This window comes from Brachyistius frenatus, unplaced genomic scaffold (assembly GCF_029030835.1).
Source record: "Brachyistius frenatus isolate BFR_SWC_R1_liver_20210118 unplaced genomic scaffold, ASM2903083v1 Contig_378, whole genome shotgun sequence".
NCBI lineage: Eukaryota > Metazoa > Chordata > Actinopteri > Embiotocidae > Brachyistius > Brachyistius frenatus.
The window spans coordinates 18,680-35,034 of NW_027210977.1; the positions used below are offsets into that span (position 1 = coordinate 18,680).

At 48.1% G+C, this 16,355-nt stretch overlaps 1 protein-coding gene across 2 annotated transcripts; it reads right to left on the reverse strand.

The window, feature by feature from the left end:
• Positions 1–493: 493 nt before the first annotated feature.
• Positions 494–16,155, reverse strand: LOC138636451 (synaptic vesicle glycoprotein 2B-like). Of its 2 annotated transcripts, XM_069724481.1 has the most exons (16): positions 16,137–16,155; positions 15,987–16,055; positions 10,948–11,388; positions 10,325–10,551; positions 8,873–9,053; positions 7,961–8,112; positions 7,365–7,498; positions 7,090–7,179; positions 6,780–6,893; positions 6,402–6,490; positions 6,111–6,186; positions 5,887–5,975; positions 2,568–2,701; positions 1,829–2,029; positions 1,586–1,745; positions 494–700 (listed from the first exon to the last, which is right to left on the reverse strand). In XM_069724481.1, the coding sequence occupies exons 3-16, from the start codon at positions 11,145–11,147 to the stop codon at positions 517–519; spliced, it is 2,031 nt and encodes a 676-aa protein (XP_069580582.1). In that variant the 5' UTR covers positions 11,148–11,388; positions 15,987–16,055; positions 16,137–16,155; the 3' UTR covers positions 494–516. The 2 variants fall into 2 exon arrangements, with proteins under 2 accessions (XP_069580582.1, XP_069580581.1); XM_069724480.1 differs by lacking the exon at positions 16,137–16,155 and having other exon boundaries at positions 15,987–16,121.
• Positions 16,156–16,355: the final 200 nt, after the last annotated feature.

A 16,355-nucleotide genomic window follows, 5' to 3' on the forward strand; every position in this document is an offset into this window, starting at 1 on the left:
CAGCAGGGGGCGCTGCCGGTTCTCTGAGGTTGTATTCTCCAGGTTCCACCTGGTCGCTGCGTTCCGGGACGTTTTGCGTAACTTTTGAAACTTCAAAACGTTTTTAAAAAAAACAGCTGGAGACTGAAAGGAACCAATCACAGGGCGGCATCAGTCCACGACATGCATGAGGCGCGTGGCAGACAGACAGGAAGCAGAACATTAAGGAGTGGTCACGTGATTTCAGCCTCGCGCACATCATCATCATCATCGTTAAATGGTTAGTAGGTCGTGTTGAGGTGGAATTATGGCATCGTTAAGGGATCACACTTGAGCTGACATACCCCCCCCCCCCACACTCACGCCCCTCCCCCCTCTGAAATGGTTCCCACGGAGACAGGAGAGCTCGGCGTTGGACACGTTACATCAGTGAGTCCGTTCTCGTCGTCTTTTGAGTGCAGAAGTGAAGTCAGAGTCAAACAGCCTCCGGCGTGAGGCAGGAACGTGCCCCCCCCCCCCCCCGGGCCTCGTGTCACCTCACTGTAAGATCTTCTGTCGTGTGTCGGGCAGTCTCAGGGCTACCAGGCCGCCGCACACCAGCGCGCCGAAGGACAGCAGGATGGGGACGGCTTTGGTGACGCCCACGAAGCTGGCGAAGATGGAGCTCCCGAGGACGGCGGCCAGCTTACACAGAGCGTTCAGCACGCCGAACGCCGTCGCCCTGAGACGCAGGCAAACAACACACGACACGGCGTTACTCAGACCAGCCACCGCCGCTTTTATTTTGAAGGTCCAGAGCCGAAACAGAAGCAGGTGGTTGAGTTTTCTTTTTACTGCTGTGCAACGGTTCGATCGATCAGACCTCCCGCTGACATCGTCATGACGTCACAAACAGCGTGATGACATCATCATCCGAAAAAGTTATTGCCATGATGATAACAATAATGGCTGTGATAATTTCACAGCCGTCCTCAATAAATAAATAAAAATAAAATGTTACTTTAGACCTGAGAAGGAATATAGGATATATAAAAAATATTTATATATATGTACATTTATTTATTTAATACTTAATCTTTTTCAAAAGAATTTTATATTGTTCATAAATAGTTACATGATGTATAATTTTTCTGTAGATTTACATTTGTATATGAACATCGTCCCCCAAAAGCAGTTAAATGATTGTTTTGCTCTTTTTGTATTATTTATATAGAAACATTGTAAACATTCACTCGACTACACTTCAGGAGGGCGGGAGAAAAAAGTGTTTCTTTTATTAACTTTTTCTTTGATTATTATTATTATTATTATTATTATTTTGTTTTGATGGGAGATTGATGATGTCACTTCCTGTTTGTTGCAACCTGATGGCTGATTGGTTGTTTTCAGACGTACGGTATGAAGACGTTTGAACAGGAAGTTGTTGCCCAGCAGTGATCAAATAAAACTCAAAACATCTCTTCATCTCAGCAGGTTGATGAACTTGGTGTCAGTCTGGTCTCAAAGCAAAGCGTGTAATAGACCCGCCTGTCGCCTAGACGCCGGCAGACGGAGCGTATCTATTGCACGCTTTACGTGACACACAGCGAGCGTGATGAGGACGTACCTCTTGGACGCCGGGTACAGCTCCACCGTCACCACCTCGATGCCGTTCCACGCCGCCACGCTGACGCTGCAGAACAGACACTGCAGCGCGATGATGGCCGCCTGGCTGAAGCTCAGGAACAGGAAGATGGTGCAGCCGGCCGAGATGAGCATGGAGCCGCCTGAGGAGACAGATCACGTGTGATCAGGCCGCGACGAAGACCTCGCAGAGAGAAACCCGGTCCGACCTGAACGGAGGACTCACCTATGATCCGGACCCGGCCGACCTTGTCCATGAAGAGGGCGGAGATGATGTTGCCCGGCAACACCGCCAGGCTGCCCAGGAAGCTGACCAGGTAGATGAGCACGTCGTTCTCCTCCACGGAGTCCAGGTGGCAGCCGCGTTTGTTATGCTCGAAGGTGGTGTTCTCCATCCGACAGTCGACGAACTTCTCCTCCCGCAGGTCTGCAGGGAAGAGCAACAGAGGGAAGAGCAACAGAGGGAGGAGCTCAGTGGGAGGAGCTCAGTGGGAGGAGCTCAGTGGGAGGAGCTCAGTGGGAGGAGCTCAGTGGGAGGAGCTCAGTGGGGCGGCGGCAGCGTTTTCTGTCAACGAACTGATGAAAACTTTAACATCTCGTCTCGACATGTTTCTGATTCTGAGAAACTGTCGTCTGTGTTTCAGATGAATGAAGACAAAGAAACATCATCAACGTTGGGCGTTGATGATGATGTCATGTTTATGTTCCCTTTCAAATTAAAAGTAGAGGTTTTTCTGTCCCCTCCTCGACACATTTCTAAAAGAGACGAGGACGGACGGATGGACGGTCAGCGTCTCAAACAGTTTACAACAAAGGTTTGATTGATTACAGACGGACCTCCGACAGACGATGTCTATAAAGTTAATCAAACCTTGCAGCAGGACGTTGGCGTCGGCCGCTGTCCGTCTGTCCTCATGTCCTACTATGTGGACGGAGCTGTCTGTCTCCCGTCAGGCTGCACCTACCTGTGTTGTAGAAGATGGTGGAGCGGATGGTGCAGTTCTCAAACACCGTGTCTGTGGACTTGATGTCCTCAAAGTGACAGTCTTCGAACAGAGAGTCCTCAAACTTCACTGACTTCATCTCTATACTGATGAACCTATGAAGATGGGATGGACACACACCAGCAGACAAGAGTCTTTCTCAGTGCCGAGCTCTCGCTGCGTCTCAGGGGTTCCAACACCAGAACAAACCGACGGGACGGACCAGGATGTACAGCCCGACCGGAGCCGGTACCTGCTGGTTATCGGACTCCAACGCACCTGAACCGACCGCACCGAGACGAAATGATCTGAACTCACACAGGAAGTCAACCTGAGGAACCAGGAGGAACCAGGAAGAACCAGGAGGTACCAGGAGGAACCAGGAGGTACCAGGAAGAAGCTCCCGGAGAGTTTTACCCTGAAGGAGTCCCTGCTCAGACGGCGGAGGAGCTCTACAACCAACTTTTTAAATATCTGGAGCTGCAGTGTTTGTTCAGCACGTCGTTTGTGTCCGATGACAGTGAGGAAGACTATTTATCGATATATCATCATCATATCGTCGTCATATTGTTGTCGTACTGTCGTCATAACATCATCACACCACCATTGTACCATCGTAACATATCGTCATCACATAACTGAATTCGAGCCTTGATTAAAGTGTCCAGTCTGCTTGTTGGTGTGAAATGCATTCTGGGATACTCAGACGTCACTTCCTGTCGTTCGATTGGACTTCGACCTGCAGCATCATCTCGGGCTGCGACTGACGACGTTTCAGAACCCCCGAGAACACAAAGCAGAGCGCAGGCTGAGAAAGGCCTGAACAACACATGGACCCACTTCTATCGCTGCGGCAGAACCATGACCAGAACCAGAACCAGAACGGGCCGAGGAGCCGGGGGGATCCAAAATGGCCGCCAGTGATTAATACTGCGGTGGAAACAAGCGTTGCTTCCCGTGTGAACAGCGTGTTGGAGTGAAAAATGGTGGAACTTTCATCTCCATGGCGACGCAGTACAATCAGAGGCGGCCCGGATCGGGTGATGCTGATGAGGGTTGAAGCCCGTTCTGTCCGGTTCCGTCTGCGGGAAGCGTAGAAGCTCAGTGATACACAGCAGCGGTGGAACGTGTTGTGTATCTGCTCGAGAACCTGAAGATACTCTCTGTCAGTCTGTGACACGAGCGCTGTTCTGCTGTTTGAAAAGCAACGTGAAGAAACAGGAAGTCAGAACTTCTCAAACCGAACAGAACTCTGTGTTTGTATTTGTTGGTGTTTGAACCCGTCGCACGTCATTTTATATTCCTAACACTGTTTGAGCTGCACTACTTCTCGTCCCACTGCTTGCAAAAGTTTCACAACAAAAAACTTTTTTACTCTAATAAAACACTGTAGGGGCTTTTAATTTGAAATAATACAGGAAGTTTTGAGTTTGTATTGACGCGTAATGCAGCAACTTTGATGGCGAAAAATGGTAGTGGATCATCAACGAGGCTTCAGGTAAATTTCGTGACTCAATTAATACATTTTACATGTAATTATGAGAAATTTAAACCGTTCTATTTGTTTTTATTGTCTCTCTTGAATGAAAAAAACTATTTGGATCTTCAAACACGCAAAATATGTTTATGAATTTAAAACCGGAACAAGAAAATGGAAAACTGTATTTCTTTACGTCCTTAGAAACAGTTTGGTCTGAAAACGTCAAAAGAAAGGAAACGGGTGATAAGGGGGCGGGGCTGAACACGATACTGCCATCGGCCACCGGGGGGCGGTGGAGCTGCTGCTGAGGAGCCGCTGTGTCCTCCATCCTGCTGGTCGAGGACAAATCGAACTGTGCGCAAGAGGTCGCTCTTTTGGCATCAGCTGTCACAGACTGACTGAGTGTATCTTCACTGACTGTCCCACGAGGTCAGAGGTCAACGATACCTCTGGAAATGTAAACAAATCAAACTGTTCTGCTGAAAAGATCCAGAAACAGAAAAAACCCACAGAGTGAAGCTGTAGAAACCGCTGAGGGTTCATCGTCTTCACTGAGGAACTACACGCTTTCTGTTCTGACCGACACACACACACACACACACACACACACACACACACACACACACACACACACACACACACACACACACACACACACACACACACACACACACACACACACACACACACACACACACACACACACACAGGTCAGAACACACGTGAGTTTCTGATGATGAAATGACTGATCAATATGAACGTTTCATCCGTCACTTCACTGACTGATAATCAATGTAATCAATAGAGAAAACTGCCTACAGAGTTCTTACTGAAACAAACAGTCTGCTGATCTGATGGTTGCCATGTTAAAGGAGCAACAAATACAGCATACGAAGGCGGATCAATAAGTTCAGAGGGTTCCTGAACGCAGCACGGTGATGCAGCAGGATCAACAACCTTCATGAGGAAGTATTCATGTCGTGTCTTCATCAACATCATCACCTGACATCAGATTTTGAGTCAAATTTTGGAGGAACAGAACATTTTCAACACGCCTGCTGCCGGCCGAGTGTTCCTGAGCCCATGCAGTGATTTCCACGACAGGATCGTGGCTTTTTTTTTTAAAGCACTGTTGGTGACAGAAAAACATCCGATTTTGGGTTCAAACTCTGTAAACGGTCAACAGAGACCCTTGAAAGTCTTCAGAAAGTCTACGACGACGAAGCGATGAGCCGGGCAATGTGTTCTGAGGGACGTTTAGGTTTCAAGAGGGGCGGAGCTTCACTGTTCAAGACTGAAAAAGGTGTCAGGTCAGGAGACACCAGCTGGGTTTTCTTTGTGTCACGGTGAATTCGTCCCCCAGAGTCAGACTGTCAACACCGAGTTCCACTGGGACCTTCTGAGGGAAAACATTCACTGAAACACCACCTGAACTGTGTCGCCATGGCAACAGGGTTCTCCAACAAGACGACACGCCCGCTCACAGTGGAGGAGAGGAACCAGTGGAAATCACTGCGTGGGCTCAGGAACACTTGGCTGTGAGCATGTTGAAGATTCTGTTTCCTAAAATCTGCTGTTTCTCTGCTCCAGTTTCAGGTTTCCATGGTGACGTCACTAATGTTCTCGTACCAGCGGTCACGTTAACGTGAGGAACTCAGTGATGATGGTGATGATGAAGAGACGACATTCTGAATACTTCTTCATGAAGGTTGTTGCTTACTTCCTGCTCTGTGTGCATCACCGTGCTGCGTTCAGGGACACTCTGAACTTACTGATCCACCTTCGTATTAACGTCTCACCTGTAGTGAATCCGTCACTTACGTGTCTCGGATGTATTCTCCTTCTTTATGGATCTGGTTCTCCAAAGAAAAGTTAAAACGTGCGTTCTCCACTCGTTCTCTGTGGAACACCTGAACGGAGACAAAACGGCGAACACATCGTTTTCTTCCTCATTTGAATGGGAATATGTAAAAAAACACATTATTTCTACTACAAACAGGAAATAAAACTTAACGTGAGTTCATTAATGACGTGGTTCACCTCACCTTCATCTTGGACTGGTACTCCTCGTACTGAAGGTGTTTAATCATGTCGGGGAACCACACCGACAAACCATAGTAACTATGACGACATGAGAGACACAGATAATCAATTGAACGTTTTATTTTGAAAGTTCCTGTTATTCAAAATGTTAAAGTTGCACCGCCGCATTCATTCGGTACATCTGGATCTATTCATTTACAAATAGGCTCCGCCCCCATCTCCACCCACCCCTGCTGGCCACTGCTTGCCCGGCGAGGCTTCGGGGCCCGCCCCCTCAGGTGCGGCGAACTCACCTGAAGGACATGCAGAACCAAATGACGGCCATGAAGAGTGTCGCGTAGCGCAGCTCTGCAGACAGGAGCGACGCCACGTTCCTCAAAACCTGCGACAAACAGACGAGAACCTCAAACTTTAGCTTTGGATCCGCCCACCGTCCACCTCGTCTGGTCTTTCACTTCCTGTCTGCACAGGAAGTGGGGCTTTGTCTCCTCGTGTGACCATTATTAAACTTCATACTGACAGAAATACGACGTGTTTACAGCCCAATGCTGCATTCAACAGGAACTCTGAACCTTTTGATCGCTCGTAGTGGAGCCAGAGGTTGTCTGGAGCCCCCTAGTGGCCATCAGCGGTATTGTACTTGAAGTCCGTAGCGGTCTTCTTCTACGTACCAGTTTGCAGAGCGTCAGCGAGCGTACGGCCCAGCGCTGCACCGCCGTTCCAGTCGCGCTCTGGATCTCGATGAACTCGTCCTCCGCTGTCTTCGGAGCTTTGATGTGAGTCACCTGAAACGTGAAGGCTTTCCAAAATAAAACTCCTGATTCCATTGGTGTCATCTCACCTGCTTTTATTGGATCATAAAATCGTGTACTGTTCACGTTATAAGTCTGCTTATGTCGAAGAGTGTTACACAAACCTTAGTATTATTATTATTATTATTATTGTTATTATTGTTATTATTGTTTAACTACATGTACTCACGGTGAAGACTTTCTCAGGCTGACCTTTGGCCCTCCAGTTGGTGTCGTGGACCTGCTTCAGGATCATCCAGGCCTCATCGTGTTTGGCATTCTGCTCCACACACACACACACACACACACACACACACACACACACACACACACACACACACACACACACACACACACACACACACACACACACACACACACACACACACACACACACACACACAGCAGTTGTTATTGTTTAGCTCTGTTCGGTTCGTGAACGTGAACGTGAACGTGAACGTGAACCTCCAGCAGGAAGCGCGGGCTCTCGGGCATGAAGGTGAGTCCGATCAGGGAGGTGATCGCAGGCAGAGCGGCGACCACGACGAACACCCTCCAGCTGTGGAACTGGAACTCGCCGCCCATACTTAAGCCCCAGCCTGCACACACACACACACACACACACACACAACACGCACACACACACACACACACACACACACACACACACACACACACACACACACACACACACACACACACACACACACACACACACACACACACACACACACACACACACACACACACACACACACACACACACACACACACACACACACACACACATTACAACCTACAACAGGAGACTCACAACAGACTCACGACTGTTTTCCCTCTTAACTTGTTTTTTGTTAGCCGGTTAGTCCATTAGCACACTAGCCCGTTAGCTTGTTAGTCTGCGTGAATGTGAACATATTCATTGGAAGCAGGTGTAATGGACCATCGGGGTCGTGACCTCTGTGTGTGGGTGGAGCATCTGTTTCCTACAACTAGAATATGTGAACGTAAAGAGACTCCACCCCCTTCATGTATGTCCTGTTTCCTCGGTGGTGTCTCACCGTATCGGGGGATGACCCCCCAGGCCGTGAACGAGGCGTAGATCCCGCCGATCATCCAGAACATGCACAGCCAGGACAGGTGCTCTCCTCGCTTGTCCATCTGGAGGAACTCGGAGAAGTACGAGTACACGATGGGAACGGTGCCGCCGATGCTGAAACACAACGAGAAGGAGACACGTTTAAAAAACCAACTAAATCACACAGAACAGTTTCTAAAGAGGAAGAAAGAATGAATGTGACGCTGCAACGAGAACTAAATCAGTGTTTTTATGTTCTGGTGTGAAGTTGCTGTAAAAAGCAGAACGTGTCTGTTTCTGTTTCTCTGTTCGACCTCCTTTCTGAGTCGGCGGTTCCCTGCGGACCTCCGTGGTTCTGGGAGAATCTGTGCTGTAACAGAACACCTCGTCTCCATCTGTAAAAAGCTGCATCCTCCGATGGAAAAACACGACGCAGCAGCAGGAAGACGAAGAAACACGAAGCCGACGGGATGATTTATGGAAAATTTATCCGACAACAAAACACGTAAAAAACAGGAAAACAAAGTGCTGCGATGTCGGATATCATTTATTATTTATCATTTATCATTTATTATTTATCTAAAACTATGATTTGGATTTGATTCTGTTTCTGTCGTCGATCAGTCAGACGAGCTGCGGTCGGTTATTGCTTAATTAAAAATCAATCAATTTGAATTAAAAATCAATCAAAGGAATTAATTGAAAATAAAAAGCACGTGAGCAGAGGCTAGCTCCAGTGTTAGCTCAGCTGATTCTTCCTGTGATTTATTTTTGTTTTCATAGGTCCTCTATTTTTTTCTTTTTCTTTTTGTGTGATGAGGAGCAGTGACAGCGATCGGTGTGAAGGTGTGAAGGTGTGAAGGTGTGAAGGTGTGAAGGTGTGAAGGTGTGTTACCCGATGCCGGACAGCAGCCTGAAGAACAGGAAGAAGCCGTAGCCTTGAGCGAACGAGGACAGGAAGGCAAACACGCAGTTTATCGCCAGCGCCACGACGAGGCAGCGCCGGCGGCCGACTTTGTCCGCCAGACCGCCCCACAGAAACGCCCCCACCATCATGCTCAGGAACACCACCAGACCTGCAGGGGAAGAGGCGGGAACACGGTCACGGCCAGCCGGAGAGTTTCAGGAGGCTTCAAACAACAAACTCAAAACCTTCAACGACGTCAGAGTTCAGCAGGAAAACACGAGACAAGAAACTAAAGATCCAACAGGTCCGGATGTTCGACAACAACGAGGTCCATCAAGCAGCTGAGTTCCTCACGTTTCTGTGACCACCGGTACGTGAACACCTGTGATGTCCCCACGGACCTGAAACTGGAGCAGAGTTTCGGTTTGTGAAACCTGAAAATTCAGCCGTCGCCATTTTGGGCTTTTGGAGCCAGAAAAGACCAAATCTGGACGAGCTGGTCTGATTTAAAACCGCTTCTCAGTGCAGAAGACTGTAACCACACAGCAACAGGTAAACCTGCAGCGGTCCACACATGATGATGTCACAGTTCTTCTTCCCGTCAGACTCTCAGGTCGGAGTCCCGTCAGCTCTTTTTAAAACCAGATCTTCACCGGCAGCCTCTGCAGGTTGGACCGGCGCCAGAGAGCGTCACGCCGACCTGCAGATGGCCGTGCAGCAGGGGAGGGGGGGGGGGGGCTGACCTTGTCCAACATATCTGCTGTCAAATCAGAGGCCCGCAATCTGGAGCAGCACGGAGACGCCGTCTGTCCAAGGTCAGGACAGACGGCATCGATCACTCCGTCTGCTGACTCAGGACAAATACAGACAAAAACACTGCTGCGAGGGGAGGAGGAGGAGGAGGAGGAGGAGGAGGAGGAGGAGGAGGAGGAGGAGGAGGAAGAGGAGGAGGAGGAAGAGGAGGAGGTGAAGTCAGCACTTCAGAAACTGATCAGATTGATTGATCAGCCTCCTGTTGTGTTCAGACTGCAGAGAGTCTGTGGGGTCAAATGGAGAGGAAGATGAACAGATGAAGAGGAAGATGAACAGATGAAGAGGAAGATGAACAGATGAAGAGGAAGATGGACAGATGAAGAGGAAGATGGACAGATGAAGAGGAAGATGGAGAGATGAAGAGGAAGATGGACAGATGAAGAGGAAGATGGACAGATGAAGAGGAAGATGAACAGATGAAGAGGAAGATGAACAGATGAAGAGGAAGATGGACAGATGAAGAGGAAGATGAACAGATGAAGAGGAAGATGGACAGATGAAGAGGAAGATGGACAGATGAAGAGGAAGATGGACAGATGAAGAGGAAGATGAACAGATGAAGAGGAAGATGGACAGATGAAGAGGAAGATGAACAGACGAAGAGGAAGACGGGTAGATGACACTTACCCAGCATGCCTTTCTCTGTGTTGGATAGACACAGATCTTTCTCCGCGGACGGCAGAACGAACGCGACCACGAAACACTCGACTCCGTCGGCCATGAGCGCGAGACCCAGAACCACGAAGAGCGTCCACTGGAAGCGTCCGTGGCCGCAGTCCTCCATGATGTCCTCGTACTGCTCGGACAGCTCCTCCAGCTCGGAGGCCGCGCTGCCGGCCGGCCGAGATTTAGCTCTGCGACTCACAACGAGACGAGAAAGTCAGGAAAAAACTAAACTCGGCAGCTCTGAAAATAACCTTTTAAAACGGTCAGAAAGATAATCTGACCGTTTAATAAATCTCATCAAATCATTGTATAAAATGTTTGAGCGATGAGGAGTTCTCCTTAAAGACAGAAAGTAGACTGATGACAATTACGACGTTGTTTTACAGCTCTAAGAAATCTGGGTGGAAGTTCCTCCTTTTTGTGACCTCACACGGGGCAATGGAAATTATTGTTGATTCTAGAAGTCCACTTTGGGGGACATTTTCAGCTGAAGGACTGTAGGAGACTGAAGGTCGAGACGAAGCTGGTGTCTGACAACGTTGGGACTGAGACTGAACTCAAAAGGAGAAACATGGCCGCCTCACCGTGCTGCTCTCTGCGCCGCCTTCACCTCGTCCGGATGGGGGATCCCCTGGTACTCTCCCTCGTACATCTGGTCCTCTTCGTCGTGGCCTTCGGTCGCGTCGCTGGCGGCGTCCTCCTCCTGAGGAGGGTAGTCTGCCTGGTATCCGTAGCCATCCTGGCCTTCTTGGTGGTAGGTGTTGTTCTGGTAGTGGTCGGCCATCTTGGCTGACTCGCTAGGCTAAACAGCTGATAGTCCACTAAGTTTAAAGGGTGTGTTGGTTTTGTTTGGTTGTTTTATCAGGTGTTAAATTACAGACGGACAGTGATGGAGATCAAGTTTCAGAGTCATTAGTTTCACCGCCTGCGTTCCTCTAACAGTGAATCATGGTGACGTCACTCGGATCGGACCAGATGGAACTTCTGCGTCTCCGTTCAGTCGTCGTGGAAACTGCTGCTCACACCTGAAACAGACACACTCAGGTTAGTTCATCTCAGCAGACATGCCTGCAACATGGCTGATTTTCCTGCAGGTTGTTAAGCCGTCGCAGTGACTGAAACAGATCACTGTGATCCATCAACAAAAGGCCGGTCTGTCCGGTTTGTGGTTTTCTTGCTCCCTCTGAGACCCTCCACGATCACAGACCAGGACTCCATTAGGCCGACAGCAGAGCACCATTAGTGGTCGGGTGACGGACGCATGGATTTAATGCTTCCCTGTGTTCGACAGCTTGCTAAACTTTGCTGTGTACTCTGCTCAGATCCTCCTGCAGGTCACCGTCATGCTTTATGTAGACTTTAATAAAAACAGAGAGGGAACCTTCCAGAACACAGCTGAGTGCTCTGAACCTGTCTGAACATCTCACCAGCTGATTCATAGAGAGAGAATAACTAATCAGCAACCAGCAGTGATGTCATCAGCTGTCAGTTTGTGAACGTTATGAATCCTCCAGTTCAGATTCTGTCCGTCACCATCTTTGCTAGTTCGGAGCGGTTTGGAGCAGGAAGTGACCATATTTGGACGAGCTGGGGGAGGAGCCAGCGGTGGATCTGACCGATCTGATCGGAAACCTGACGATACTACGTCCCGCCCACCGATAGCTGTAACCTGACTGCACCACAGGCCTGTCAATCAAACAGACACGCCCCCAAAAACAGGTGTTCTTGAATCTTCTTTTCTAATGAATGAGGGATTATTTTCAGATGGACCTCCAGAAAACTAAGAAGAAGGAGTGACTTTAGCTAACAACACCGAGATAACTGATGGACACATTTTATTCACTTTGGATTTGATGACAGAAGTTGAATGGGAGTCTATGGAGCCGGAGGCTTTTTGGAGCCGACCTCTAGTGGCACTCGCTGGTATTGCAGCTTTAAGACACTTCTGCATCGGAACCATTTTATAGACCTGAAGCTACGAACTCTTTTATGTTAATACTTAGAACCTGAAGACACGAAGCCCCGCCCACCTATACCAAAAACCTGACTGCACCACCAGGCATGTCAATCAAACCAGAGTAACTTCCAGAAGGACCAGAATGCTGATCAGAAGGAGGGAATTTAGCAAATGACATCATAATGACTGATGGAAAACATTTATTGGCTTTGTATTTAGTGGCACTCGCTGGTATTGCAGCTTAAGGCTTTACTCTTCAGACCCGGAGACTACAAAAAAAATTTAAATCCAGTCTGTCGTCTCGACAGACTGAACAAGGGAGGTCAATTAAACTGAGTTGTGTATCTCTGTGAGTCTGCAGCAGCTCTTTTCTGCTGTGTTTTTTATCTCATGTCTGTCTGAAGAACAGCCAGCAATGACTGAAGAAACAACCAAGATAAAGAGGAAGACAGAGAGACAGGAAGTCTGATGGGACTCAGATCAGCTGACGGTGATGAGCAGGAAATTAAAACGTGGACACAGCGAGGTGGTTCTGACCCGGTTCTGCCTCTTCTATCACACGGTGGATCCATCAGCCGGCGCTGTCCGACTCTCTCCAAACAAAGCCTGTAATAATGCGACAGCAGAGCGTCTGCCGGTTTAATATCAGCCTTTTTTTCAGGGGTTAAAGGTCATTCACAGATCAGGAAAGCATCATAACGCCACCGGCGACGTTGCTCAGCATTTCAAACACAAACTCTTCAGGTAAATGAATCTTAATATATTAAAATGATCCTGAAGATCCGCCGACCGGTCGGAAAAACTCACACAAGCAAAGATCTTTCCTCTGACGTTTGAACAAACTTTCTCTGCCATTTATCTCCTTTAATGATGTCACACGAGGTCACACGAGGTCACACGAGGTAACACGAGGTCACACGAGGTCACATGAGGTAACACGAGGTCACACGAGGTCACACGAGGTCACACGAGGTCACACGAGGTCACACGAGGTCACCGCTCGGAAACTGGACGAGAACGTTCATAAAACTGTGAGTGAAAAGTTTGACTTCAGATCAACTTAAACTCGACTTCAGCTTATTTTACCTGATACATCATTTCCTGTTTTTTCCTTGTAATTGCCAGCGATCAGCTGCTGTTCATCAGGTGTTTGTTCATCAGGTGTTTGTTCATCAGGTGTTTGTTCATCAGGTGTTTGTTCATCAGGTGTTTGTTCATCAGGTGTTTGTTCATTATGTGTTTGTATCAGGTGTTTGTTCATTATGTGTTTGTTCATCAGGTGTTTGTTCATTATGTGTTTGTTCATTATGTGTTTGTTCATCAGGTGTTTGTTCATCAGGTGTTTGTTCATCAGGTGTTTGTTCATCAGGTGTTTGTTCATCAGGTGTTTGTTCATCAGGTGTTTGTTCATCAGGTGTTTGTTCATCAGGTGTTTGTTCATCAGGTGTTTGTTCATTATGTGTTTGTTCATCAGGTGTTTGTTCATCAGGTGTTTGTTTGCGTCTGCAGGTTTTCATTGTTTAACAGATTCAACTTCAAGGGGAACAAATTACAAAAACTGAGATTATTCAGTGTTTGTAACTAATATAGCTGCTTAGATTTATATATTTATTCTTTGTTTTGTTAGGATGCTCAAAACGTATTAATATAATTATCATCATGATTCTGCTCCAGAGGTTCTGGATCAGACTTTCAAAGCACATATTATGTCCTAAATGTATTTGTTCCAAAATTCCTGTTTCAGTAGTTTATATAAAATCAGTCCCGGCTGCTGCAGATGAAAAGATTCATTAGCAGAACTTCAAGGTCAACAAACAGCGCACGAGTCTGAATGCTCTGCACTTCCTGTAATCTGAGACGGGGCGGTTCGACTGCTCGTGGGAGTGAAGCGGTTCCTCGTCCTGAGGAAAGTGCAGGCAGCACGTCGTCACGACAACGTTCTCATCCTACAGATTTCAGAAATAAACTGAAAGACGAGAGCAGAGAGACGAAGGTGAGGCGACGCAGCTGCAGAGGAAAACTTCAGCCTCTGTTAGAGCAGATTAATAATGCATCACACACACACACACACACACACACACACACACACACACACACACACACACACACACACACACACACACACACACACACACACACACACACACACACTCTGCAGTCTACTGGTTCAAACTGGAGCAGGAGGAGATGCACAAATCTGAGCCATCAGCTGTTTTTAAAGGACCAGACCGCTGCTCCTCCATGTTTACCAAAACAAAACGTCTGTTTTCAGTAACAACAGCTTCCTGCAAATCTTTCACAATAAAAGCCTTGTCAAGAAATTAAGAGTTTCTATTTACTGCAACAATAGAGGGCTTTTAAGTTGATACGGGAAGCATTGAGTTTGTATTAACAGCATAATGCAGTAACTTTAACAGGGCAAACGGGAGAGGATCAAAAGAACTGTCGACGTTTTATTTCCTCCAAAAAAAAGGGACGTTTTCTAAGCCGATGTTCCCTGAACATACAGCAGGATCGGAAATGGAAACATACAGCCGCAGCCGACCTGGACCTGAACCTGGACCTGAACCTGGGCCAGGACCTGGACCTGGACCTGGACCTGGACCTGGACCTGGACCTGAACCTGGACCTGGACCTGGACCTGGACCTGGACCTGGACCTGGACCTGGACCTGGACCTGGACCTGGACCTGGAGTCCAGTTTGTAAAACGAAGCTAGGCTTGTTTAGCAACAAAGACACACACTGAAAACATGAGCTGACCCGAACTGGACCAGAGAGAACCAGACAGGACCAGACGGGACCAGGGAAGACCAGAGAGGACCAAACGGGACCAGACAGGACCAAACAGGATCAAAGTGGATCAGAGTGGACCAGAGAGGACCAGACTCGGTTCGATCAGTTTTGCTAGTGGTTCTGTGGAGTATATGAAACCCTTGAAGACTCTTCATGATGAAGATGATGAAGATGACAGAGGAAGAGAGGCGGGTCCGGGCCGGACCAGCCTGCAGGACTTTAAAGAGTTTTAAAGAGCCTGATTGTATTCAGAGACAACAGAAACAAAAGTCCTGATCTGACTGTACACACACTGTAACCTGAGAGGAGTGTGTGTGTGTGTGTGTGTGTGTGTGTGTGTGTGTGTGTGTGTGTGTGTGTGTGTGTGTGTGTGTGTGTGTGTGTGTGTGTGTGTGTGTGTGTGTGTGTGTGTGTGTGTGTGTGTGTGTGTGTGTGTGTGCATTGATTACATAATGCAGCTGGCAGCCGGTCCCTGCTGAACAGGAGCTTCCTGCTCGTTGTGTTTTATTTTTTGCACCTCGTTATCGTTTTTGAACTGTTTTGTCAATCAAGAGGTTTTTTTCTCACCGCATCACTTCCTGTTTACTGAAATTTGTGAGAACAAAAAAAACTTCTGTCATCTGATCTGATTCACACCACAGAAAAAGAAGAAGCAGAACTCCCCTGTGATTTGAAATAAATGACTCTAAAATGTCAAAAAACCAGATGAAATCCTAAAGGAGGCTACATGAATTTAAACATCACATCCAGTCACACCCTTCATCCACACGCTTCATCCCACGCTTCATCCACACCCTTCATCCACACGCTTCATCCACACGCTTCATCTTCAGTCAGCCACGTAGAAAACAAACACATCAAACTTCTCTCACCGGACGAGTCAAGTCGAAGCTCCGGAACCTCCCACAGATCCGTTCTAACATCCAGCCTGAACGTCTGGTCTGTGGAGAGAACGTGAAGAGCATCAGCAGGCAGGACGGAGAAAGGATGGAGGATTACAGCTCTCCCCCCACCCCTCCTACCTCTGCAGCACTCCTCCCTGCCAACACCCACCCACCATCCTCAGTGGTACGCTCCACCCCGGTGCTGCAGCACGCACTAGAATGTACCATCTGTCTGTCGTGGGGGGTGTGGGGGTCGGGGGGGCATAAAGAGGCATATGGGCGGCCGTGGGGAGGTGGAGGAGGAGGAGGAGGGTGCCGGGTGGATGAAGAGGAGTGACAGATGTGATGTTTTCTCTG

Excerpts from the sequence above, each read along its gene's own strand:
- LOC138636451 (XM_069724481.1), bottom strand. The coding sequence starts at position 11,147 with ATGGCCGACCACTACCAGAACAACACCTACCACCAAGAAGGCCAGGAT. Across the intron at positions 7,499-7,960 it reads GGGGGTCATCCCCCGATACG|GCTGGGGCTTAAGTATGGGC; the intron begins GTGAGACACCAC and ends GTGTGTGTGCAG. Across the intron at positions 2,702-5,886 it reads GGAGAATACATCCGAGACAC|GTTCATCAGTATAGAGATGA; the intron begins GTAAGTGACGGA and ends CCATCTTCATAG.